Source organism: Vulpes lagopus, chromosome 18 (genome assembly GCF_018345385.1).
Source record: "Vulpes lagopus strain Blue_001 chromosome 18, ASM1834538v1, whole genome shotgun sequence".
NCBI lineage: Eukaryota > Metazoa > Chordata > Mammalia > Carnivora > Canidae > Vulpes > Vulpes lagopus.
In genome coordinates, this window is record NC_054841.1 from 520,332 (window position 1) to 545,379 (window position 25,048).

Sequence of the window (25,048 nt, forward strand, 5' to 3'; positions counted from 1 at the left end):
CAGCTGGGACAAGAGCTGCGAAGACCTTTCCTGGGAGGAGACCTCCCCTCCCCTGCCCCCGGATCAGGTGGGATGAGGGCCGCTCCACAGACCCTCCAGGCTGTGCCCTGGGAGCCTCCCACTCCTAGACTCAAAGGCCAGGGTGTGACCTCCTGGCTGGGTGGGCCCCTGGGAGGTCCCTGGGGGCCGTACCTGGGTATTCAAGTTCTCTTTAGGTGGGTCTGAAGGATTACCTGAGACCAGACGGGTAATGTGAAGCCCGGACCACGGCCCCGCAGTGGGACCTCCACAAGCCCAAGTGGTGCTGTAGGGGCACCCGGGGCTTTCCCGAAGTTCTGGCAACAGCAGAGGGCCGCGGACGGCGAGGGCCGAGCTTTATCCACTAGGAGATCCTCTGCGTGGGGAAGGCCTGGTTAGCTGGGGGAGGTGTTGGGTGACGCCTTATTTTTAAAGTGATGTGATTTCAAACAAACTTAGGCTAAAGTTGCAAACATAGTGCAAAGCACTTCTATGTCCTCCATCTAGATTCACCAATTTCTGACATCTGTCCCGCTTGGTTTATTATATAAATAAACTTATGTCTGAGCCCTCTGGGAGCACGTTGCAGACGTCAGGCCCTTTACCTTGACCCCTGACTCCGTAGTGTCTGCTTCCTAAGAAGGTGTACTTTGTCACTCATTAAGCCAGGCGACTTGGGCGTTGCTCACAACCACGGTTCCCCTTTAACGATGCCTCCTAATTCGATACATACGCACGTGCGGTTTTTAGTGTGAGAATCTGCGGTGCCCCGGCCTCCTGGTCTTTGATGACCCGGACGGTTTTGCAGAGGGGCTCATTTAGTAGAGTCTCTGATGGTTCCTTGTGAATTTTTTTTTTAAAAGATTTTATTCATTCATTCCTGAGAGACAGAGGCAGAGACCCAGGCAGAGGGAGAAGCAGGCTCCATCCGGGGACCCCAGGGTCACGGCCTGAGCCCAAGGCAGCCGCTCAGCCCCTGAGCCGCCCAGGCGCCCTTGTGCTTCCTTGTGATTGATAAGAGGTTTTGCATTTTGGGCTGGAAATACAGGGAGGGGCTTGTCCTCCAGCCGCAGTGCCGGGTGTGAGATGTGTCTGCCTTGTGGGGGTGATGAGCCCTGATCCCAAGGCTGGGAGACGTCTGGCCACTTGTCCGTGGCAAGCACAGGGGTCCGGGACGCCTGGCCCCCGGGGAGGATGGGCTGCCCATCTGTCCATCTGGGGGCGGCAAGACGAGAAGGTCTGGGCCCAGCATCGAGTGACGTGCCTGCCTGACGTTCCGGGAAGAAGCTGAAGAAGCCAGGACGGCGTGAGTGCGAGCGTCAGGGAGGAGCCTGCGCGAGGTGACCGCGTGGGCGCCATCAGCGCCCGGAGGAGCTGCAAAGCCAGAAGGTGAGGGCCGGGCCGGCGGCGGGCCGCGGAGAAGCGGCCTCTGCAGCGTTCACCATCCGGTGACCGGCGCCTTTGACCCTCCGCCTTCCTATTTCAGTGAGGATCGCGAGCCCTTAGTATAAACTCAGGCCTCCGGGAAAGGAGAGGGAAAAAGCCTTCCTCCCGCCCCCGCCACGCAGTTGGCTTCTGGTTCTTCTGATTCTGCAGCTGAAGTTTGAGCTCGTGCGCGCTCTCTCTCTCTCTCTCTCTCTCTGTCTCTTTCTGTCTCTTTTTCTTTCTTTCTTTTTCTAGTGAGAAGGGGGAAAGAGGGTGGGGGAGGCAGAGGGAGAGTCTTAAGCAGGGCAGGGCTCGATCCCATGACCCTGAGACCATGAGCTGAACTGAAATCAACGATCAGCTACTCACCCAGCTCAGGTGCCCCTGAACTTTATATACTTTTCCATTTTTTTTTAAACCCAAGGTGCAGGGGCGCCTGGGGGGCTCAGCGTTGAGCATCTGCCTTCAGCCCAGGGCGTGACCCCAGGATCCTGGATCGAGTCCCGCGTAGGGCTCCCTGCATGGAGCCCGCTTCTCCCTTTGCCTGTGTCTCTGCCTCTCTCTCTGGGTCTCTCAGGAATAAATAAATAAAATCTTTTAAAAAAAACTTTTATTTTCGCGTGGTAGAATGTGTTCGTGGCGTGCTGGTAGATGGCCACCGGCGCTCTGAGGGGGAAAGAGAGCCACGATTCAGCGTCCGCCACTCTCCGCAGCGGATTTCGAAGGAGCACCTGAATGTCAGTGAAGCGAGTCCGAGGAGCTGGGTACGTGGCGGCCGCTGCACCTGCTGCCCGAGAGCGCCCCCCACCAGGGCCTTGCCCCCCACCTCCCCGCACAAACGGCTCCTTCTGTGCCCTTCCGGCTGGCGGTTTTTTCCTGTTTATTTTTTTTATTTTTTTTTTATTTTTATGGTTTTATTAACACAAATATGACACGCACATAAGCTGTCTATTCATTTTCTTCGCTACGCAGCCTGGCATTGGGATTGGTGACTGATGGCCAGCTGGGCTGCTCTTTCCGCAGCGGCTGTGTGGTTCTTGGAGGATACATTGTGAGCAATCTCTGCACAGTAAGATTTGTTGCACATCAGCAGCACTTGCAGCTCCTTGATGTCGTGGCCTAGGAACTTCCGGAAGCCACTGGGCAGCACGCGCTTTGTTTCCTTGTTGCTCCCATAGCCGACGTTGGGCATCGAGATCTGGCCCTTGAGTCTTCTGCTACCCTGTTGTCAATGCCTCTGGGTTTGCGCCAGTTGCGCTTAATTTTGACATATCGGTCTGACTGGTGCCGGATGAACTTCTTGGTCCTCTTTTTAACGATCTTGGGCTTCACCAGCGGTCTGAGGGTGGCCGTGATGCCCGGCGGTCGACGGCTGCCACCTCCGCAGGCGGCGCCGAGGAGGAGCGTTCTCTCCTGTTTAAATCTTTGATCCGTCTGCTATTTTATTGAGGTGCGAGGTCCTGTGTAGAGGATCCCCCGCCCTATTTTTGTTTCCAGATGCCCCTTGTCCTAGCGGAATCGTAGAGCTGCAGCAGTCCCAACAGAGCTGGTGGGAGGCAGCAGCTTTTCCCGGCGACACGGTCTCCCGCTGCCAGGGAGCTCTGCGAGTCCGCCTGTTTCTGGACTTTCTGTTCTGCCCACGGCTTGTCCCCTTGTGCTCCAGAACCACACTCTTAGCAGCCTCACAGGGTGTTTTCATACTGGCAGAACTCCTCTCCTGTTACTCTTCAAATTAACTCACCGATGTCCTCTTTACCCGTTGATCGGGTGACGGACGCGTGGGTCTCCGTGTCCTGGCCGTGGGGGTGCAGCGGCCTCCGAGGCTCATTTCACTTCCTCCAGATACAAACCCAGCGGTGCCATTGCCGGTCCTAGGGCAGCTCTGTGTCTAACTTCTTGGGGACCCTCCATGCTGATCTCCAGGCGTCTGCACCAGCCGGCATCCCACCAGCGGTGCAAGAGGGCTCCCCCCTCTCCACGTCCTCGCCAACATCTGTCGTTTCCTGACATCTCTTGGTGGTTTTGATTTGCGTTTCCCTGATGCCAACAGATGTGGAGCATCTTTTCACGTGTCTTTTGGGCACCTGGATGTCTTTTTTGGAAGGGTGTCTATTCAGGTCCTTTGCTCATTTTTTTTTTTTTAAGATTTTATTTATTTATTCATGAGAGACACAGAGAGAGAAGCAGAGACAGGCAGAGGGAGAAACAGGCTCCCTGCAGGGGGCCCGATGTGGGACTCGATCCTGAGACCCCGGGGTCACGGCCTGGGCTGAAGGCAGGCGCTCAACCACTGAGCCCCCCACGTGCCCATGGGCTCTCTATTCTATTCCTCTGGTCTATGTGCCCGTATTTATGCCAGGACCACAGTGTGTTGGTTACTATAGCTTTGTATTACAACCTAGAATCAGAAAGTGTGACACCTCCAGCTTTGTTCTTTTTCTCAGCATTACTTTGGCTATTTGGGGTCTTTTGTGGTTCCAAATGAATTTTAGGATAGTTTTTTTCTATTTCTGTGGAAAATGTCATTGGAATTTTTATTGGGATTGCATTGAATCTGTAGATTCTTTAGTGACAATTTTTTGCATCTATATTCAGCAGGGCTGTTGGTCTTTAATTTTCTTTTATTGTGGTGTCCTTATCTGGCTTTGGGATCAGGGTAATGCTGGGCTTGTACGAGGAGTTTGGGAATGATCTCTCTTCTTCCGTTTTCTGTTACTCTAACTCGTAATAATTTTCCTGCCCACTCTTGCTGGCTTGGGTAATGCTTTTCCCAGTGAATTTTAGTATATGTGCTGCCAAAGCGAGCACCCCAGTGAATTTTAAAATCAGCTTGTCTATCCCCCAATTCTTCTTAGTAATTTTATTGGGATTGTATTAAATTCATGGATGAGTTTAGGAAGAGTTAATATATTTATGTTAAATGTCCTTATCCATGAATGTAGTACTCCACTCCATTTTCGGTGGTATTCTGTTGTGTCTCGGGAACATTCCAGGGTTCTTGCATATTTCTTGTTAAGGTGACTCCTAGGTCTTGTGTTGCTGCCCTTATTTATGGAATACTTTCTTCTGTTATGTCCTCTAACTTAATGCTTGTGTATCTTTTTTTTTTTTAAGATTTTTATTTATTTACTTATGAGAGACACAGAGAGAGGAAGAGAAGCAGAGACACAAGCAGAGGGGAAAGCAGGCCCCATGCAAGGAGCCTGATGTGGGACTCGATCCTGGGACTCCAGGATAGCACCCTGGGCCGAAGGCAGGTGCTAAACCGCTGAGCCACCCAGGGATTCCCCAATGCTTGTGTTTCTTGAGGCTCCTAGTATGATTACTAAGGATGCACCCAGACAATTTCCTGAATTAGTTGGGGAGCTCCCATCATTGCCCCTTACAATGTGATGCTTGTCTGCATACAGGTGCATGTCACCGAGGTGCAGTTTTGGTGTGTTGACCGTCTATTGCTGTGTGAGAAATCACCCCAAGACTTGTTGGCCTAAAACAATATTAAACATTTATTTTCTCATAGTTGGAAGTGGCTTAGCTGGTGACTCAGGCTTGTGGTCTCTCTTGAGGTTGCAGTCAAGCTGGAACTTGAGGGTCCTCTTGCAGAATGACCCACATACATTCCAGACAATTGGTGCTGGGGTTTGGCAGGAGGCTGCTGTCCCTTCTGGCATGGGACTGTCAGCAGGGCTGCTGGAGTGCCCTCGCACGGAGGCGGCTGGCTTCCCCCCAGTCAGCCTGCGAGCCGGGAGCAAGCACAGTGTCCTCTGGCCCAGCCTTGGTCGTCGGACATCTGCCATACGTTAGCTCTCTCCATGGTTCAAGGGGACGCTGCAAGGTTATGAATCTAGGAAGCAAGGACCCTTCGGGGTACATCAAGTCCCAGTGGGGGCACTGGCTGCTTTGCTAGCTAGCTGCCTGCTGAGTGTCAGCCAGTGAGCACAGTGCCTCAGTTTCCTCAAAGGTGACCACGGATGACACCTGTGCAGGAAAGTTGGGAATCAAATACAATTAAGCTGCAAAATGCTCCTGACCCCTCCCGCTGTCTAGAGAGGGGGGGTGGCCCCTCCGGCTCGCTTGTTCAGGGTTCACCGATAGCTTTGGTGTATTTTAGGGGTTGGATGTGGCTGCAGAGCATCCTCAGGTGAGAACCTCCCCAGGTAAGAGGGCGGGTCCCCTCTGACCTAGACAGGACGGAGCCGGTTGGGAAAGCCCCGCCCCCGGCGCTCAGCCTCTCCCCTTCCCCGTCTCCGGCGGGGTCCCCGTGCCCCCTCCCCACGCGCCCTCCCTGCCTGAGCGGCTCTGCAGCAAAGGGGCGCCCGCCGGCACCTGCCCCTTGCTCCGCTCTCCCGCCCCCGCCCCCGGCCCCCCGCGGGCAGGGCCCCTCCTGCAAACCGCAGGGGATGATCCTCCCCGCGGGCGAGCGCGGGCACCGGGGGCAGCTCGGGGCGCGTCCCGGGCCGGGGGTCGGGGTCGGGGTCGGGGCGCGGGGGCGGGGGGGCGGCGCCGGGCGGGAGGCGGGCCGGGGGCGGGGCGGGGGGCGGTGAGGTAATTTCCGCGCTCGGGCGTCAGCGCCTTGAGTCACCGGGGGCAGAATCGAAAGTGATCGCCGGCGCGGGGCGGGAGCCGGGCTCGGTGCGCGGGTAAGCCCGGCGGGCGGGGCTGGGGTCTCCGGGCCGGGCCGGGGGCGGGGGCCGGGGGCCGGGGAGCTCGGAAGCCACCTGCACCCTGGGCCCGAAGCCCCCGGCCTGCCCCGGTCCGTCCTCCCCGGCCTGTCCCCGTCCTGTCCCCATCCTGCCCTCCCAGTCCTGTCCCCCGTCCTGCCCCCTGTCCTGTCCCCATCCCGTCCCCGTCCTGTCCCCATCCTGCTCCCCATCCTGCCCCTGTCCTGTCCCCATCGTGCCCCCATCATGCCCCCCTGTCATGCCCTCCTGGTCCTGTCCCCATCCTGCTCCCCGTCCTGCCCTCCCCGTCCTGTCCCCATCGTGCCCCCATCATGCCCCCCTGTCATGCCCTCCTGGTCCTGTCCCCATCCTGCTCCCCGTCCTGCCCTCCCCGTCCTGTCCCCATCCTGCCCCCGTCCTGTCCCCATCGTGCCCCCATGTCCTGCCCTCCTGGTCCTGTCCCCATCCTGCTCCCCTGTCCTGCCCTCCCCATCCTGTCCCCGTCCTGCCCCCCCATCCTGCCCCCCGTCCTGTCCCCGTCCTGTCCCCATCTCATCCCCGTCCTGTCCCCATCCTGCCCCCCGTCCTGTCCCCATCCTGCCCCCATCCTGCTCCCCTGTCCTGCCCTCCCCGTCCTGCCCCCCGTCCAGCCTCCTGTCCTGCCCCCTGTCCTGCCCCCCATCCTGTCCCCATCCTGCTCCCCATCCTGCCCTCCCCGTCCTGTCCCCATCCTATCCCCATCCTGCTGCCATCCTGCCCGCACCCTCGGGGGTGGGAGGGGGCCGTGGTCTCCGCACCTCAGGTCCAGAACCCTTCGCGTTGCCCTGTTTACCAATACCCAGCCGGCTGGAGGTCCCCCCGGCCCCCCTGCAGGAGGACTCATGATTGTCTGTGGAGTGGGGTGGGCTTTCACACTCGGGGCTGAGGCTGCGGCTGCAGCTGTTTCCTCCAAAACATCTCTCGGTGCCCTCAAAGTTTTCCCCGAAAGTTCCCCTCAGACCCAGGGCATCCCCATTTCCTTCCTTCTGCAGCTCCGAGGCTCGCAGTCCTGGCTGCCCCCCCCACCCCTCCGGCTGCCCCACGGTTCTCAGGAGCCATCACTTTGCAGAGCCAGGGAGGGGGTCGGGGGTGCGGTGGGGGGCGCGTGCTGTGTGTTTAGAGGAGTCCGTGCTTGAGGGGCCTTCAGTACAAGGACCCAGGAGGGAGGCTCCCGGGAACCCAGAGAGTCCCTGGGCCCCCAGGGCATCTGCCAGTCTGCAGGCTCCTGTTGCCAGGGCAAACCACACCCCCCCCCACCCCCGCCGCAGGCTCCTCTCCAGCAGGCTCCTCTCCAGCAGGCTCCTCTCCAGCAGGTCCCAGAAACCCTTCAGAAGAGGGAGGGTCTCGGCTGTGTTGGGGTCGGTGGGGCCCAGCTCCTCGGACCTAGCACCTCTCCTCCTGTCTGGTGGACGGAATGCTCCCTGCTTCTGCTTCCACCTCTGCCGCCCCCGGCCTGATGGGGACGCCCCGTGTGTCCGAGCCCCCACCCCGGGGTACATGTGGGCCTCCTGGCCTCAGGGTCTGACCTTGCTCCTTCCCTTCCAGACTTCTCACATGGCAGAACAGCCCCAGAGGACCAGCTGAACCGGGAGCCTGGGATGCCGCTCCGCAGAGCCAGGCCAGAGATGGTGTCCCCAGGGTCCAGCTCATCGCCCAGCAGCCCCATGGCCACCAAGGAGCTACCTCTGGCCAGACTGTGTGCCCAGCTGGACCTGCGACTAGGCTGCTCCCGCTGTACTCAGCGCCTCAATGAGAGCACCTACCTACTGCGCCAGGTAGAGCACAGCTGTCCCCAAGCCATCCTGCTGGCCCGCTTCAAAGGAGCCACCAAGAGCAGGGTCTGGCGCAAGGTGGACCGCCGGCCCAGCTTCCCACGGCCTGCCCGCTATGAGGTCTGCTGGTACTACAGCCCGGGGCTCGGCTGCCAGCGCCACCGCAACCAGTGCACCTTTGCCCGAAGCCGGGAGGAGGCCCTGGTCTGGACCTTCGAGCGTGAGCACAACGTCAGGCGCATGTGGCTGAAGTCCGAGCTGCAGGGCGGTGGGGCCCAGGGCGAGCTGCGCAGCCCAGCCGAGGCCATCCGTGCCGAGTACGGCGGCCACTTCCAGCTGCTGTGCTCCCACTGCTTCCGCTGCTGTCCTCCCCGCGTCTGCCCGGTGGACACCCGCGGCCGCTGCCCCGAGCACGGAGCCTGCCCCTCGCTCCTGACCCACGTGAGCACCGAGGGCCGCCGCAAGCAGCAGGTTGTGGAGGTGCGGCCGCAGCCCCAGTACGGCCAGCCACTGGCCTACTGCATGTTCGTGGGGCGCGGGCGGCCCTGCCGGCACGGGGCATCCCGCTGCCAGTACGCGCACAGCGCGGTGGAGATGGCCGTGTGGGAGGCTGAGCAGCTGGACGGCCTCAAGCGGTGCGACCTGCTCTCGCCCGCTGCCCCCAGCGGGGAGGAGCGCACAGCCCCCCGTGGCCAGGCCCCCAGGGTCAAGCTGTACTGCCGTGCCTGCCTGGTCACCTGCCACTCCCAGGAGGCCTTTGAGAACCACTGCTCGTCCCTGGAGCACGCACAGATGGTGGTCTTGGACCAGGCCGAGTGCTGGGAGCACCGCAGCCCACCCACGGGGCTCTCCACATTTGAGCTCTGCCCAAAGTAAGGACTGTGGGGTGGGGGAGCAGGGTGGGGGGGTGAGCCAGGGGTTCCCTGTCCCCTCCGTGGTATAGGCGGGCCCCCACGTTGGCCTCTGGGGCTGGTCAAGGGAGGTTCATTGAGGCCATTGTTGCCCGGCCTCTTCTTGGCACAGGATGGAGGAGGTCCCTGCTCCCACCCTGCCCGCCCCCGGGCCTGGAATGTGCCCCGCCTCCCCCACAAGCCAGCGTGGGGCTGAGAGGGCTAAGCCCTGCTCTGCTTGCTCGCCTCCCCTTTCCCAGTCCCAGCCTCTGTGAGTATGGGGACATCTGCACCAAGGCGCATTCAGAGCAGGAGCTGCAAGAGTGGACCCGACGGGTGCAGGCCGTCAAGCTGCGGGAGCGGGCCGCCTGGCAGGAGGGGCTGGCGTCTTACCAGACGCGGCTGCTGGCTGAGTACCAGCGGAGTAGCAGTGAGGTTCTGGTGGTAAGCAGGGACCAAGTGAGTGGGAGGGCATCGCTGGGGCCGGAGCCACCCCGCTGACAGCCAGGCTTCCCTGCGCAGCTGGCTGAGACCGTGGAAGGCGTGTCCATCACATGCAAGCAGCCCCTGGTGCATGAGGCCCATGAGAAGAAGACTCAGCACAGCTGGATATTTGACGTCAACTCGAAGGTGAGGAGCCAGCAGGCCCCGGGTTGGCTGGGGTTTGGGGTCTGTGGCCGCTGCCTTGTGCCTCCCCTTGGCCACGCCCGTGTGACCCGGAGCACGTCTAGCGCTGTGGGGTTATTCTGTGCAGTGTCTGACAGAGGGTGGGGACCGGGCTAGTGACCGCGTGTGCCCGGAGCTTCCCTACACCGTGGCCTCACTCAGCATCCACGGGGACTGCCTCAGCCAGCCTGTGGCCCCCTTTGCAGAGGGGACCCCAAGGTTCAGACTGGCCGAGCGTCCTTCTGGGGTGACAGCAGGGTGGGGAGGGCCGGGGCTGGGCGCCCTGACTGTGCAGTCTCTCCCCCAGGAGCCCCTGCTCCACGTGGCCCTGCTGAAGCAGGAGCTGGGCGCAGACTTCTGGCTGGTGGCCCCCGGCCTCCCGTCGGGCCAGCTCTATGCGAAGGGCAAGCGCTTCCAGGCGCGTGCCTCGCCAGCCACGTTCCAGGTGGAGGTGCGCGTGCGGACTGCCTCCTTCGGCTGCTTCGAGCAGTGGCTGGTCCTGGACTTCGGCCGCAGGCCAGTGCTGCTGCGGAAGCTGAGGCTGCAGGCGGGCCAGGTGCCCCGCCTGGGGCTGCGGGGGATGCCGGGGGACAGCTGCCCGAAAGAGCTGGAGCGCTGGCACACCGGCAACCGCCACGTGGTGCCTGGTGTGGTGCGGACGGCCGAGCAGGAGGCCCTGGTGGCGATGTACAAGGTGCCCGCCCTGGCCCTGGACTTCAGTCCTGGCGGCCTGGCCTCCGGCCCCGTCTCCTGCACCAACTACCGGCAGAGGATGCATCAGTTTCTCTATGAGGAGGAAGCCGTGCAGCAGCAGCTGGTGGCCAAGTGAGCGAGGGCGGGTGGGCGGGGGATGGCCGCTGCTGGGGTGTCGACGGCCGAGCGCCGGCCCCGTCCGCTGACCCTTGTCCTCCCCGCAGGCTGAACTTCCGGGGCGCGGTGGCCCTGAGGACGTCACTGCAGACGCCGGCCCTGGGCATGCTCTTCCCGCCGTCAGGAGCCCTGTACGCCGAGGTCCCCAGCCCCTCCTCTCTCTTGCCAGACACGGACCAGGGCTTCCTGCTGGGCCGGGCGGTCAGCACAGCGCTGGTGGCCCCCGTCCCCGCGCCTGACCACACCGTGTACGAGGTGCGGCTGGAGACCCGGGCCAGCTCCGAGCAGGCACTGTGGCTGCTGCTGCCCAACCACTGCTGCTCGGCCCTGGGGCTGCAGCCCGAAACCAGCCCCACCTTGGAGGTGCAGTTCCAGGTCGACCCGCTGACCTTCCGCTTCTGGCACCAGGCGGTGGACGCGCTGCCTGAGGAGCGCCTGGTGGTGCCCGACCTGCCGACTTGCGACCTGCCCCGCCCTCTGCCCATCCCGCCCGCAATGCACGGCAACCGCAAGCAGCGGCTGGCTGTGGCCTTCATTGCGGGCAGCAGCCCCAGCGGCGGGCGGCCCATTGCCCCGCTGCTCATCTACGGCCCTTTTGGCACAGGCAAGACCTACACGCTGGCTATGGCCTCCCTGGAGGTCATCCGGCAGCCGAACACCAAGGTGCTCATCTGCACACACACCAACAGGTGAGCAGAGCCACCACCCGGACCTGCCTGGAGCCTGCTTCCCGGGCTGGGGAGCGTGTGCCACTGGCTTGGGGGGTCACCACCAGGGAGGAAGGGGAGGCCGCTGGAGGCCCGGGCATGACCACCCGTGTTGCCTGGCCGTCAGCCCAGTGGGGCTGGGCTCGGCCTGCATCCTCTGGCTGCCCTGTGGACGCTGGGGGGCGGGGAGCAGCGCGGCCCCTGGGGTGAGTCTGGTCACTCTGATCCTAGGGACCCTCTGTCCTAGCTGACTGGTCCTGGGCTAAGAGACACAGGGGACACCTGTGCTTCAGGCCCAGTGCAGGGCGCCCTGGGGTCAGGGTGTGCTGCTTGGGGAGGGGCCCGGGGCGAGGTGCTGGCGTCTTTTTCTGAGAGGAACACAGACTCTTCCCTCAACCTCTCAACCGATCCCCTCGGTCAGTGTGGTTTTCTTAGCTCCCAGCACTTGCTGCTCAGGAGGGGTCTCTCCCGCGGGGGCCCGGCTTGTGCCCCAGAATGCGCTGGCCCTCAGTGCTCCTGAGAGCCGGCGCCAGGTCTCCCGGCCCCTGGCCCCCCTGCGGCTCCCCCATCTGCCTCTCTGCACGGTCAGCCCCTCCTTCACCTCCTCCAGGGAGCCCTCCCTGGCCTCCCCGACGTGCGCTGTTGCCAGTTCTCGTCTGGCTCTGACCTTCCGTGTTTCTCTGTCTGTGTGTCCGTCCTCTGTGCTGGTGTTTAAGCTCTGTGGGGGCAGGACAGGCCTCGCTGCAGGCCAGGCCGGGCTCACAGTCGGGGCCTGATGGACAGCCGCTGAGGCCCCGTGTGCCCTTCTGCCCTCAGTGCGGCCGACATCTACATCGAGGAGCACTTCCATGGCTACGTCAGCAGCGGCCACCCCGAGGCCGCCCCGCTCCGGGTGATGTACACGGACCGCCCGCCCAGCCAGACGGACGCCACGGTGCTGCAGTACTGCTGCCTGACGCAGGACCGCCGGGCCTTCCGCGCGCCGACGCGGGCCGAGCTGGAGCAGCACCGCATCGTGGTCACCACCACGTCGCAGGCCCGCGAGCTCAGGGTGCCCGCCGGCTTCTTCTCACACGTCCTCATCGACGAGGCCGCGCAGATGCTGGAGTGCGAGGCACTCACCCCGCTGCGCTACGCCGCGCCCGGCACCCGCGTGGTGCTGGCAGGGGACCACATGCAGGTCACGCCCCGGCTCTTCAGCGTGCCCAGGGCCCAGGCGGCGGAGCACACGCTGCTGTACCGCCTGTTCCAGCACTACCAGCGGGAGGCGCACGAGGTGGCCCAGCGGAGCCGCCTCATCTTCCACCAGAACTACCGCTCCACGGAGGCCATCCTCAGCTTCGTCTCGCGCCACTTCTACGTGGCCAAGGGCAGCCCCATCCACGCCAGCGGCCACGTGCCCCCGCACCCCAGGCTGCACCCGCTCATGTTCTGTCACGTGGCGGGCAACCCCGAGCGCGACCTGTCCAGCACGTCCTGGCTGAACGCGGCGGAGGTGGCCCAGGTCGTGGAGCAGGTGCAGGACCTCCACGACGGCTGGCCCTCCTGCTGGGGCACCCGGGAGCAGAGGCACATCTGCGTCGTGTCGCACGGCGCCCAGGTAAGTGCACCCACCTGCGCTTGAGCCCCGTGACTGCAGCCGGGGCGGGGGCTCTGGGGCACTGGGCAGGGGGGCCAGAGTCCCACCCTTGGGAGGCCCGCACCGCACGCCCAGCGCTCACCCAGGTCCGCTGCGCCGGCCGCGTGTCTCCAGGTGACTGCGCTGAGGCAGGAGCTGAGGAAGAGGAACCTGGGCGAGGTGTCCGTGGGCAGCTTTGAGATCTTGCCAGGTGGGCGCCGGGGGTGGGGGCGGGGGGCCTCCCCTCCTGTCCTGGCCTGGCCTGGCCTGACGGTGCCCCCTTGCAGGCCGGGAGTTCCGGGTGGTGGTGCTGAGCACCGTGCACAACCACCACAGCCTGCTGAGCTCAGGGACAGCCTCCCTCGGGTTCTTCACGGACGCCCGCGTGCTCAACACCATCATGACCCGCGCCCAGTCCCAGGTGGTGGCTGTGGGGAACGCTCTGGCCCTCTGCTCCTCCGGGGCCTGCAGCAAGCTGTGGAAGAGCTTCATCCGCGAGTGTGTGAAGCATCACAGCGTCTGCCCCGAGAGCCTGTCCCTGGAGCACATCGAGCAGGGCGTGCTTCAGCAGCAGCGCTGGGCCCTCCAGGCCGGGAGGTCTGCGGCAGCGGCGGCCCTGGACGCTGTCCCAGAGGAAGGGGCAGCCGGGGAGCCGGCCCCGGAGCACGCGGCCACGGGGGCCACGGCTCGGGGGAGGACCTTCCCGTCTAAGACCTCGGCAGCAGGAGACAAGGCCGCGCCGCGGGCAGAGGCAGGGGACGCGGCCTCAAGGTCCGTGGCCAGGGGCTGCTCCGTGGTGGGAGGCCCTGCCACGGTGCCCACAGAGGTGGAAGGCACAACATCGGCACCATCGGGGACCTCGTCGCTGGGGGACGGGACCTCCAGGAATGCGGTGGCAGGGCTGACGGCCACGGAGAACAGGGACCCCGAGGACCCTGAGGACACTGAGTCCGACTTCTGGCCTTCTGACACGGAGCTCAACGCGGACGACTCCATCCTGCAGGAGCTCCTGGATGAAGGCCGGAACGTGACGGTCACCGTCCGGGAAGATGGGCTACTGGACACCATTGCCAGGCCCAAGTCCCCGCACCAGGCCCGGCAGTACACACACCTGCCACGGGCCACCCTGCAGAAACTACTCTGCTCGGAGCCCGAGCTGTACCGCCACTGTGCCTTCGTGCAGGAGACCTTCGAGCAGGCGACAGCCCTCCCGCTGGATGACGTGGCTTCCAGCCCCATCCAGATCAGGGGCCGCCTGCACTGTGGGATGGCCTTCAGCGGGGACGAGGTGCTCGTGAAGGTCCTGGGCCAGGACACGGGCTGCCCGGGGAGGCGGCAGGGCTGCGTGGTGGGCGTGCTCAAGAGGAAGCGCCGGGAGCTGGTGTTCGTGTGCCGCATGGATGAGTGGGACTCTCGCATCATGACCCCCGTCGATGGCTCTGTGACGAAGATCTTCGTGGCCGAGCTGAAGGACCCGCTGCAGGTGCCCATCCACCGCATCCAGCAGGGCCGCGTGCAGCGGGTGGGGTATGAGCGGCTCACGGCCGAGGCCCGGGGCAGCCGGCTCTTCTGGGTGCGCATCGTCCTGTGGCGGCAGCGCTTCTACTACCCCCTGGGCATCGTCCTGGAGGTGCTGCCCGAGGCCACCACGTGGGAGCAGGGCCTCCGCGTCCTGGACCTGGAGCACGGCTTGAGAAAGCCCTCACTAGAGCCCGCAGCCCTCTGCAAGGTGCTGCAGAAGTACCGGGCGGAGCTTGGCCGGGCCCCCGACCACCGGGAGGACTGTCGCGGCTTCCCAACCTTCACCGTGGACCCCCAGGGCGCCCAGTACCTGGACGATGCCCTCAGCGTCCGCGATCTGGGCCCCAGGTACCAAGTGGTTGTGCACATTGCTGACGTGGCCAGCTCCCTCCCCAGGGACGGGGCCGTGGACCTGGAGGCCCGCAGGCAGGGCATCACGTTCTATGCCCCTGACCGGGAGCCGGTGCCCATGCTGCCAGCCAGCCTCTGCCGTGACGCGCTCAGCCTCCTGCCCGGCCAGGACCGCTTGGCCATCTCCCTCTTCCTCACCGTGGAGAAGGGCAGCGACCAGCTCAAAAGCCTGCACTTTGCGCCCTCTGTGATCTGCTCCGACCGCCAGCTGTCCTACAAGGAAGCTGAGGCCGTGATCCGGAGGCACCCGGGTGCTGGCCGCGAGCTGCCCGCCCAGCTGGACTCTGTGGACGCCTGTGTCGTGGCCGCGTGCCACTTCTCCCGGGTGCTGCGCCGGCGCCGCCTGCAGGCCGACTCCCACTACGAGCAGCCCAGCGAGGACTGTGTGCTGGGCTTCCGTGCGGCCCACGTCATGATCAAGGAGTACATGATCCAGTTCAACAGCCTGGTGGCCGAGCTCCTGGTGAGCAGCGAGCCCACGCGGACCGTCACGCCGCTGCGGTGGCAGCCCACGCCCGGTGAGCGGCAGCTGGGGGCCCTGTGTGACAAGCACCGAGAGCTGGTGGCCCTGTCGCTGCACCTCCGCCACCACCTGCCCAGCCGCGGGTCCCCCGGCAGCCACATCCGCCTCCTGGCCTCCCTGTGGGAGCACATCCAGCTCGCAGCCCGCGCCGGGGACTGGAACCGCGTGGAGGACCTCATCACCACGGACGACTTGCACCCTTCTCTGGCTCCCGTGGGCCTGGACCTCCGCAAGGCTCTGGGCCGCTCTGCGTTTGGCCGCTCCTGCCAAGGTGAGCGGCAGGCGGCTGGCCACTACTCGCTGCAGGTGGACTGGTACACGTGGGCGACCTCCCCCATCCGCAGGTACCTGGACGTGGTGCTGCAGCGGCAGATCCTGCTGGCGCTGGGCCGCGGCGGCCCCACCTACTCCGCCCGCGACATCGACGGGCTGTGCCAGGAATTCAGCTACCAGCACGGGCGCGCCCAGAGCTACCAGCGCCAGGCCCGAAGCCTGCATCTAGCGGCGCAGCTCAAGGTCCAGCCGCGGAGCAAGCTGGGCTTCGTGGTGGGCGTGGAGCCCGGCTCCCGCTGCTTCAGGCTGCTCTTCCCCGCCGACCCCGAGGCCCTGCCGGACCTCTGCCCCGTGCACTACCGCTCCTTGCAACTGGCCCAGCACCCCGGCAACCTGGAGGGGCGGCCGGGCCTGCGGCTTGTGTGGCGGCGCCGCATCTACTCCGTGTGGGCAGACGGGCCGCGCTCCCCGCTGCCGGGCGCCCTGCTCGACCCACACACTAGGCCCGTGGACGCCAGCCTGTGGCAGCAGCTGCTGGAGCTGGTGCAGGAGCAGCGGTGGCCGGAGCTGGCTGCCCTCGTGCGGGAGCAGGGCGCGGCAAAGCCCCAGCAGCGCAAGCTGGGCCGGGTGTGGCAGAGCCCCTGCGGCCACTTTGTGGAGGTGGCCCGGGAGCTGGGCGGGGGGGACACGCTGCAGGTGCAGCTCAGTGCCACCCTGCAGCGTGGCTTCCTGGCACCGAGTCTGCAGCTGTGCACGGTGGCACCCGGCTTCACCCTCTGCCTGGAGCACGTGGAGCGGCTGGGCAGCTGCTTCCTGGACCAGATGCCCCAGGCCGTGCGAGACCGCTGTCCCGACGTGGCCGAGTACTCCCGCGTGTGGGGGCCCTTCTGCTCCTTGGAGTCGGCCACCAGCGCCGTCTTGGAGAGTGACTCCATCACGCTGCAGCACGTGAGCATATCCTGGGATGCGAAGCAGATGCCGCAGCGGCGGCTCCGGGGCTCCTTCTGCCTGGAATCCTCCTTCCTCAGCAAGCACTGCATTGACCTCAGCTTTGGCCACTGCTACCTCTGCCTCCGGCTCGAGGGGCTGCTGGCCGTGCCCGCCGCAGAGAAGCTGCTCCCCCCAGCTGGCCCTGGCCAGCCTCCCCCGGCCACCCCGGCCGGCGGCCCCAGCGGCCCCGGCCCCTTCCTGAGCATCGACCCCGACACGTACACGTGGGTGGCCCACGGGCTGACAGAAGACTGGGACCCGAAGGAGGGCCGGGCCGACCGGCAGGAGACCCCCAAGCAGGTGCACTTCTTCATCCAGCACATGGCCATGGAGAAGGTTCCAGAAGAGGTGCTGAGGCCCGGCGCCCGATTCACCATTGAGGTGCTGCCCAAGCAGCTTCCGGACATGTGAGTGGCCTCCACGGGGGGACGCCAGGGAGAGGCTGGCGGGCGGGGTGGGGCGACAGCTCCCTGGGTCCCCTCCCCGGGCCAGTCCTGCGGGTGCCCAGTGTCCCCCTCACCACCGCCTGCCCCCAGTCGCAAGGAAGAAGCCGTGCGCGGGCTGAAGTGCGCTTCCCCGCTGGTCATCAACATTGCCCTGGGCCGGCCCATCCCGCTGCCCCGCCAGCTTCTTTCCCAGCAGACCCGCGGCCGAGGTAGGTGGAGGTCCGGCCAGCCCCCGCCCCGCCGCCGAGTCCCTTCATCCGGCCTGGGCCCTGCCCTGCACCCCTGCTCAGCCAGGCCTCACCCTCCCTTAGGGACATACAGCAGGTTCCTGGAGAAGCAGGCGTTCGACCTCCCTGGCGGCCCCCACACGCTGAACCGCAGCCAGAACAGGGCTGTCAGGGCGGCTCTCAAGAAGCAGTTCACCGTGATCCAGGGCCCTCCAGGTGGGGCCCCTGCCGGGGCTGTGGGTGCTTGGGGCCGCCCAGGGTGGGGGGCGGCGGCTCTGCTCATCGCGTTCTCTGCCCACAGGGACCGGGAAGACGGTGGTGGCCTTCCACATCGTGTTCTGGTTTCACAAGTCAAATGAGGAGCAGATGGGGGCCTGTGACGCCCCCAGGGAGAAGCAGCTGGGGGGTCCCTGCATCCTGTACTGTGGCCCCTCGAACAAGTCGGTGGACGTCCTGGCAGGTACGCGGGGTTGGCTGTGGGGGCTTTGCCCAGGGGTGCTGGCCCGGGGACCGTCCCTGACGCCCTGTGGCCACCAGGGCTGCTCCTGAGCAGGAGAGCGGAGCTGAAGCCGCTGCGAGTGTACAGTGAGCAGGCCGAGGCCACAGAATTTCCAGTGCCGGGTGTGGGCAGCCGGGGCCTGCCCAAGAAGAGCCCCCGGGAGGGGAGGCCCAACCAGACCCTCAGGTGCGGTCGCTCAGCTGTGTGTGTGTGAGTGGAGGCCCCAATCCCGTCTTGGGCGAGAACTAACGCGGCTTCACGGCTGTCCCCCACCCCAGGAGCATCACCCTGCACCACAGGGTCCGGCAGTCCTCCAACCCCTACGCACCGGACATCAGGGACTTTGATGCCCGGCTGCAGAAAGGGGAGATCCTTTCCAAGGAGGACCTCAGTGGGTAAGCAGCCGGGGCCGTGGGGTTGTCTCCAGCCTCGGGCCGTGGGCTCGCTGTAGGACCAGATGGCATCCCGGTGCAGGTACAAGACCGTCCTGGGGAAAGCGCGGAAGTTCGAGCTGGACCAGCACAGGGTCATCCTGTGCACGTGCTCCTGTGCGGCCTCAGCCAGCCTCAGGAAGCTGGATGTCCGGCAGATCCTCATCGACGAAGCGGGCATGGCCACGGAGCCGGAGACCCTCATCCCTCTGGTGGCCTTCTCCAAGGCCGAGAAGGTGAGTGCCGGGAGCCCCATGCGGGGGACACGGGCTGTGGGCTTCAACCCGGAGGGCGGCATCGCGGTCATGGTGCGGTGGCAATGGCCACGGAGCTGCGTCCCTCTAGGCCTGTGCCCGCCTGCCCCCCAGGTGGTTCTTCTCGGGGACCACAAGCAGCTGCGGCCAGTGGTCAAGAACGAACAGCTGCAAAATCTGGGGCTGGATCGGTCTCTGTTCGAGAGGTACCACGTGGACGCGCACATGCTGGACACGCAGTACCGCATGGTAAGCCGGTCCCAGTGTCTAGGCCTCCGGCCCGAGGTGTTACCACCCGGGCCCTGACCTCCGGCGTCCACCTGGCCTTTTCTGGGGCCACAGGAGGCCCCCAGGCCCCCCAGCTCTGGGCCCTAGGACAGGTAGACAGTGACGTGCCCCTGGTGCATGCCCTGCCTTGCAGCACGAGGGCATCTGTGCCTTCCCCTCCGTGGAGTTCTATGAGAAGAAGCTGAAGACCTGGCAGGGCCTGAGGCGGCCGCCCAGCATCCTCGGCCACGTTGGCAAGGAGAGCTGCTCTGTCATCTTCGGCCATGTGCAGGGCCATGAGCAGAGCCTACTGGTGTCCACAGATGAAGGGAATGAAAACTCCAAGGCCAACCCGGAGGAGGTGGCCGCGGTGGTGAGTGCCTGTGAGACCTTCCTAGTGCCCCAGGGTCAGGGAGGGCTTCCTGGAGGAGGAGGCAGAGGAACTGAGGGAACAGCGAGGCCCTGGTGTCCAGGGCAGGAGAGGCGCCTGGGCCAGCTTCAGCAGCACCCCTTGGTCCCTCAGGTCCGCATTGCCAAGCAGCTGACCTTGGGCAGGACGGTGGAGCCCAAGGACGTTGCCATCCTCACTCCCTACAATGCTCAGGCTGCGGAGATCAGCAAGAGGCTGGTGCGAGAGGGCGTCTCCGGAGTGACCGTGTGCTCCATCACCAAGAGCCAGGGTGAGGGTGGCCCTGGGGCAGGGGGCGCGTGCCACGCGGGTCCCAGGGTGGGCGAAGCGCCCGGGCAGGGCCTCATGGTGCCGGCCCCACTGCAGGAAGCGAGTGGCGCTACGTGCTGGTGAGCACGGTCCGCACGTGCCAGGAGAGTGACCTGGACCAGCGGCCAACGAAGAGCTGGCTCAAGAGGTTCCTGGGCTTCGTCGTGGACCCCAACCAAGTGAACGTGGCCCTCACCCGGGCCAGAGAGGGGCTCTGCGTCATCGGTAAGGTTGCCTGCCCCAGGGTGGGGGGGTGGGGGTGGGGCGGGGCTCCCTGGGTGGGCGGGGCTCTTCCTGGGGGTGTGGCTCCCTGGGTGGGCGGGGCTTCTCCCCGGGTGGGCGGGGCGGGGCTCCCCTGGGGGTTGGTTCCCTGGCTGGGGGGTACTGGGCGGGGCTCCTCCCTGGCAGGCGGCCTCCTCCTGGGGGTGTGGCTCCATGACTGGGCGGGGCTCCCCAGGGGTGTGGCTCCCTGATTGGGCAGGGCTCCCCGGGGTGTGTGGCTCCTAGGTGGGCGGGGCTCCTGGGGTGTGGCTCCTGGGTGGGCGGGGCTCCCCGGGGGTGTGGCTCCCTGATTGGGCAGGGCTTCCCAGGGGTGTAGCTCCCAGTGGGCGGGGCTCCTCCCTGGGGGCGGGGCTCCCCAGGGGTGTGGCTCCTGGGTGGGCGGGGCTCCTGGGGTGTGGCTCCCGGGTGGGCGGGGCTCCCCGGGGGTGTGGCTCCCTGATTGGGCAGGGCTCCCCGGGGGTGTGGCTCCCAGGGTGTGGCTCCCTGATTGGGCAGGGCTCCCCGGGGATGTGGCTCCCGGGGGCGGGGCTCCTCCCCGGGTGGGCGGGGCGGGCGGGGCTCCTCCTGGGGTGCTCCCTGGGGGGGCACTGGGCGGGGCTGGGCGCCCCACGGAGCCCTCCGCCTTCCCTCGCCCCGCAGGAGACCACCGCCTCCTGAGCTGTTGCCCCCTGTGGCGGCGGTTCGTGGACTTCTGTGAGGCGCAGCGCAGCCTGGTGCCCGCCGGCCAGGTGCGGGTTCGCAGGAGGCCCGCCGGGGCTCCCCAGGGCGGCCGCTCCACCTGCCCGGGGCCTGGGGCTGCCCGGCGGCGAGGCCAAGCCCTGAGCCCTGCCCCCGGCCCGGCCTAGCTGGCCCCCACTGCGCAGAAGCCCGGGCCCTCCGCGGGCCCTGCTGGCCGCCCACCTGGTGGCTTGTGAGCAATAATAACCCCTTTCTGGAGCCGGCCAGGCCCGCGCAGCCGGCAGGTGCGGACCCGGGGAAGATCGCCGGCCTCCTGGGGAGCTGCTTCCCTTGGGACATTTGGTGACAGGGACCGTCTCAGGGGTCAGCGAGGGGGCCTCTGGGCCTTCTGGTGTTGCCTGGAAGGCTAGGGGCCGGGAAGGAGGTCCCAGCCGGGCTGCTCGTCGGTCCCTGGATGCCATCCCTGACCCCACTGGGTGCTGCTGGCTGGGGAGCTCAGTCTACTTTCTTCTTTCTTTCACTTTTTTTTTTTTTTCAAGTAGGCTCCATGCCCAACGTGGGGCTTGAACTCCTGGCCCTAAGATTGAGTTACATGTTGTACCGACTGAGCCAGCCAGACCCCCCTATTTTTAATTTTTAAATAAGCCAAAAGCCAGTGGCTTTTTTTACTGGAACAAGTTCCTTCGCCCCAACAGGCAGAGAGGCCCCCTGGAAGAGAGGGCCTGTTCTGTGTCCGCACCACCCTAAGTGGGACCCCAGCCCTGTGTCCTTCGGGAGCCACCTGCCCTTGCAGGAGGAAGGGCGGACCAGAACCAGGTGCCCACACCTGGACCGTGGGTGTGCGGGGTGGCCTGGGACTGGGTGCCCCTGGATGGGCAGCCTTCTTGTGCCTTCAGCCTGACCTCTGCCTCCCCTTTGCAACCTCAAGCCTGCTGCCAGGTCAGGACTTTTGGGACAACCTGTCCTGTGTTTGCAAGGTTGAGGACCTTCAGTGTCACTCAGGGTGCATTCATGTCCTTCCTGCTCTGGAAATTCTGCCTTGATATCCGCCCTCACCTCAGGCCACCCCAGCCCACCCCGAGGCAGCTCAGGCCCAGAGTCTCTGCACTTCCACCGTCCCCACGGCCTGAGAGATGCCGCCAAGAAGCTGCTTATACTAGGAGGGGCCTGCCCTCCCCGTGGCCTTGCTGCAGAGCCCTCTGCCAGCGGTGGGGCAGGGGGCCGGGGGGTGGGGTGGGCGGGGACGACAATGATGATGTTCTGATATTTGCTACAAATCAAATGTCTACATTCCAATTTTTATATATTTTCTTGTTTCTGTGTTATACGATTCAATAATAATTTTATCATAAAGAACACTCTGAATGTTTTTCTCACTTCTGGGTGTTTGGGGTTTACTGGGTCAAGAAAGGGTGGCCTGTCCTCTTGTTTGGGGCTGCAGGGTGGCTATGGCATCTGTCAAGAACCAAGAGCCCATTATAGCCGGATACTGGACAAGCAAGGACTCAGGGGCTGGTGTCCCCACATTACAGCTGACAGCAGCCGGCAGGCTGAGGAGTGTCTGCCCTACAACACGGGAGCTGGGTGGTGGTGACCAAGGGCCACGGGGGTGAGCTGCGTCCAGGACCGCGTGCCCAGCCTACTGAACTCTGACCCCAAGCAGGGCTGGTTGCAGAGTCCAAGTCCAGAGTCCCCAAGGCCGCCAGCCCCGACAGTGTCCTGCGAGGTCCAGGGTCTGAATACTCCCCAAGGACGCCTGAACACTGCGTACCTCCTCCAGGCCAGCTCGGGCCACTCAGGGTTTGGCTCGTTTGCACTGAGTGCCCGCGGCCTCCAGCAGCACCAGCTGTACCGAGGCCGGCGCGGCAGGCCCTGGCCTCCCTGATTGCAGCGTGGGTATCAGACGGGTGTGGAGGGTCAAGGAGCCTCCAAGGCCTGTGAGCCCCCTGTGAGGCTGCAGAGGGGGCCAGACCAGCCCGACCCGGAGGGGGTCTCGGACAGCCCTACAGGCACGGAGAAGTCCTGCTACCTGGGGAGTACTGAAGGGAGGACCATCAGGTGCCCTGCGGCAGGAAGTCGTGCCCTCATCAGCCCGGAGTCCGGCGAGGCTCGAAGAGGCGGGCGTGCCAGGCTTGGTGGCGAGGGGCTCTCACCGCAGGGACCCTCCCCCTTCTTGGTGAGATCTGTGACCTGGCACAAACCGGGATCCCTGGGCTCTGGCTCTGCTCTCTCTCTGCCCCCCCGCCCCCCCACCTCCCCTCCCCAGGGTGCCTTGGGGTGACTGGGCCTTGAGGAACATCCAGGAGTGTCCGCCCCACAGCCACTTAATGCCACAGTGAGGCCTGGCCTCCTGAATGGCACGCAGCAGCGCCCGGTGGGTCAGCCCTTAGCGAGGCCTAGGGGGAGCCTACCCACGTCGAGAGCTGGGGGGCAGGTCCCGGGGCATTTCTGACAGCTGGGGACCTGCGCGCTCTCCAAACCACTCCTTTGCCAGTGGGGGAGACTGTCCCTGTTCCTGGTCATCTTTTCCTGCCACACCTGCTCTCAGGGGCCCTTGCGACCCCCGTGACGGGCACGGCAGTGGAGGGGCAGTCAGCGGACGGCGGCTCCCCGCGGCCCTGGCACACAGGGCCGTCCTCCTGGACCTGGACGCAGGCAAGCCGCGGCGGCAGGACGTGCGCGCGGAGCCGAGCGGGCTGAGCACCCCGAGGTCGCGGGACCGAGCCGGAGGGCGAGGACAGGCTGTAGCGGCATCAGCGCGGGGCCGCCACGCGGCAGCTGCACTGGCCTGCGTCTCGGGGGCCCCGGCCAGGCTGCCTTACCCGGCCCTCACGGCCCCGGGGCAGGCGTGCGGGTGAGCGTTAGCTCCTTCTGGGGAAAGACTTCACTTAGCCCGGACTGTCCCCGTGAAGCTACAGGTCCCCGTGGGGGACCCTGGCCTGGGGCAGGCGGGAGGGGCTGGGCCGTGGGGCTGAGGCCCCTGGAGAATCCCTCATGCCTGCTCGTGGCCGCAGGTCGCCGGGACTGCGGTTTCTTTCTCCCGGGACCTGCTACCCTGGAAGGCCCAGCCTGGGCCCGCACCGGGAAAAGAGGGCGGGAGCCCGGGGCGCCTGGGGCGGAGTCCGAAGAAAACACTTGCGTGGCTGCTGCTGCCTCTAAAACGTAAGTAGGTTTGTTTCTTTAATTGTGTGTGTGTGTTTATAGTCTTTATTAGTGGATAAATATCAGAAAATCATCTCTCAGAAAGTGTGGGCAGGGGCAGGCCCGGCTTGCCTAGCCGACTGGGGGCGCGCCCTTCGGGGGGCCCCGGCCTGGTGTGCAGGGTGAGGCTGTCCCGCCAGGGCTCGTACACCAGCGTGTAGCTCTCTGCTCTCTTGACGGTGAACTTGTAGGAGCGGTTGGGCAGCAGGTTGTGGATGTCGAAGGTACAGGCGGCCACGGGGATGATGCCGCACTGCGTGCACTCCTGCTGTGTCCGTGGGTCCAGCAGCTTGAAGCGAAGCTCAAACTGCTCTGGTGCCGCTGGCTGGATGGTGACGAACCAGCGCAGGCTGACCCAGTCCTGGTGGGCCACCGACTCCTTTCGATCGAACACGACGGGCATCTTGGTGCTCAGCATGAGCCTGATGTGCGGGATCTTGGTGGCGCCGATGTCAGACACCAGGCGGTGCTTGATGTGCAGACGCCCGGGCACCATCAGGGCCAGGAAGCTGTCCATGACCGCCGACAGGTCGGCCAGCCGCTGCTCCACCAGGCCCCAGCCGGCCACAAAGGGCCGCGGGTCAGGCGACTCCAGCAGAGCGTCGAGCTCGGCGCGGCCGCCGTCCAGCTGCTCCAGCAGGTCCCCGAGCAGCAGGAGCTGGATCTTGGTCTGGGCGGTGCCCACCTTCTTCATGCGCTGGAACTTCCAGGGGTCGATGAGCTGGAACATGGTGCTGGGCAGCACCAGGGGGTTCTGGTCACCCAGGGCCAGGTGCTTGGGCAGGATCTCGATGTAGTAGGAGCACTTCCTGAGCAGCTCCATGCGGGCGTGGTGGCGCTTGAGCAGCTGCGGGCTCAGCTCCGCCGTCAGGAACTCGCGCAGCGCCGCGCGGCGCTCCATGTAGGTCCGCCAAGCCGCAGGCGCCAGCAGCTGCTGCTCCTCCGCCTCCTCCGCCTCCTCCTGGTCCAGGAAGGACTGAGGACTGTCCAGCTTCATCTTGTCCAGGCCCAGGCCTGTCACCTGCAAGTTCATTGTCTGGGGGGGGGGGGCGGGGGCTGTGAGCTGAAACAGCCCGCGGCCTCCGCCACCCGCCGGGGCTCACTCGGGTCAGTGTTTGTGTGCGGAGGGGGCGGCTCTGGGCCCGCTGCCCTCCATCCTGGGCCCCGGGGCCCGCCCCGCAGGAGCAGCTTATGGGGGAGCACGTCTCTCTGGGAAGGCGCTGCCGGAGGCAGGTGGCCAGGCTGCAGATCCGGGGAACACCGCCCGCTGGGGGCAACCACTCCGCTGGGGAGTCATTGTGATGACACAGGGAGGGGCGAGGACAATGGGCTCTGGGCAGTGCCGAGCAGCTGTGGGGCCTGGCTGAGGCCTCAGGGTGCGCCCTGGGGACTGTTGAGAGCATTCAGTGTGATCCTGTCCGGGCAGCAGCAGACTCCCCGTGGGGCCACCACCACCCTGCGGGCCTGCTACCCCTCCCTGTCACTGCAGGCCGGGGCAGGGGGCCAGGGCTCACCCAAACACAAGGCCAGCTGGTGCCTGGAGCCAGTGGAGGCGGCGGGGTGGCCCCTGGCCTCAGCTCCTGGTTACTGAGCCCCCACTCTGTGCCTCGACGCCCCTCGGGGCGGGAAGATCCTGGTGCCCCATCTCATAATCGGGGTAC

The 25,048-nt window shown here is 65.2% G+C and overlaps 2 protein-coding genes and 1 pseudogene across 7 annotated transcripts; 1 reads left to right on the forward strand and 2 right to left on the reverse strand.

The window, feature by feature from the left end:
* HELZ2 (helicase with zinc finger 2) lies at nt 1-23,720 on the forward strand. 6 transcript variants are annotated; one of them, XM_041732476.1, is made up of 22 exons: nt 1-1,407; nt 7,689-8,787; nt 9,066-9,249; nt 9,328-9,435; nt 9,779-10,296; nt 10,389-11,030; nt 11,865-12,648; nt 12,802-12,877; nt 12,954-16,791; nt 16,921-17,273; nt 17,359-17,517; nt 17,595-17,742; nt 17,835-17,951; nt 18,031-18,223; nt 18,356-18,490; nt 18,663-18,881; nt 19,032-19,188; nt 19,284-19,451; nt 20,148-22,362; nt 22,735-23,040; nt 23,201-23,348; nt 23,579-23,720. In XM_041732476.1, the coding sequence occupies exons 2-19, from the start codon at nt 7,742-7,744 to the stop codon at nt 20,351-20,353; spliced, it is 9,051 nt and encodes a 3,016-aa protein (XP_041588410.1). In that variant the 5' UTR covers nt 1-1,407; nt 7,689-7,741; the 3' UTR covers nt 20,354-22,362; nt 22,735-23,040; nt 23,201-23,348; nt 23,579-23,720. The 6 variants fall into 6 exon arrangements, with proteins under 6 accessions (XP_041588410.1, XP_041588411.1, XP_041588408.1 ...); XM_041732477.1 differs by having other exon boundaries at nt 22,816-23,040; XM_041732479.1 differs by having other exon boundaries at nt 2-1,407; nt 16,921-17,039; nt 17,142-17,273; nt 20,148-23,040.
* Nucleotides 2,347-6,233, reverse strand: LOC121478274 (annotated as a pseudogene).
* FNDC11 (fibronectin type III domain containing 11) lies at nt 23,381-24,420 on the reverse strand. Its single transcript, XM_041732484.1, has one exon. The coding sequence runs from the start codon at nt 24,418-24,420 to the stop codon at nt 23,419-23,421; it is 1,002 nt and encodes a 333-aa protein (XP_041588418.1). The 3' UTR covers nt 23,381-23,418.
* Between the last annotated feature and the right edge of the window lie 628 nt (nt 24,421-25,048).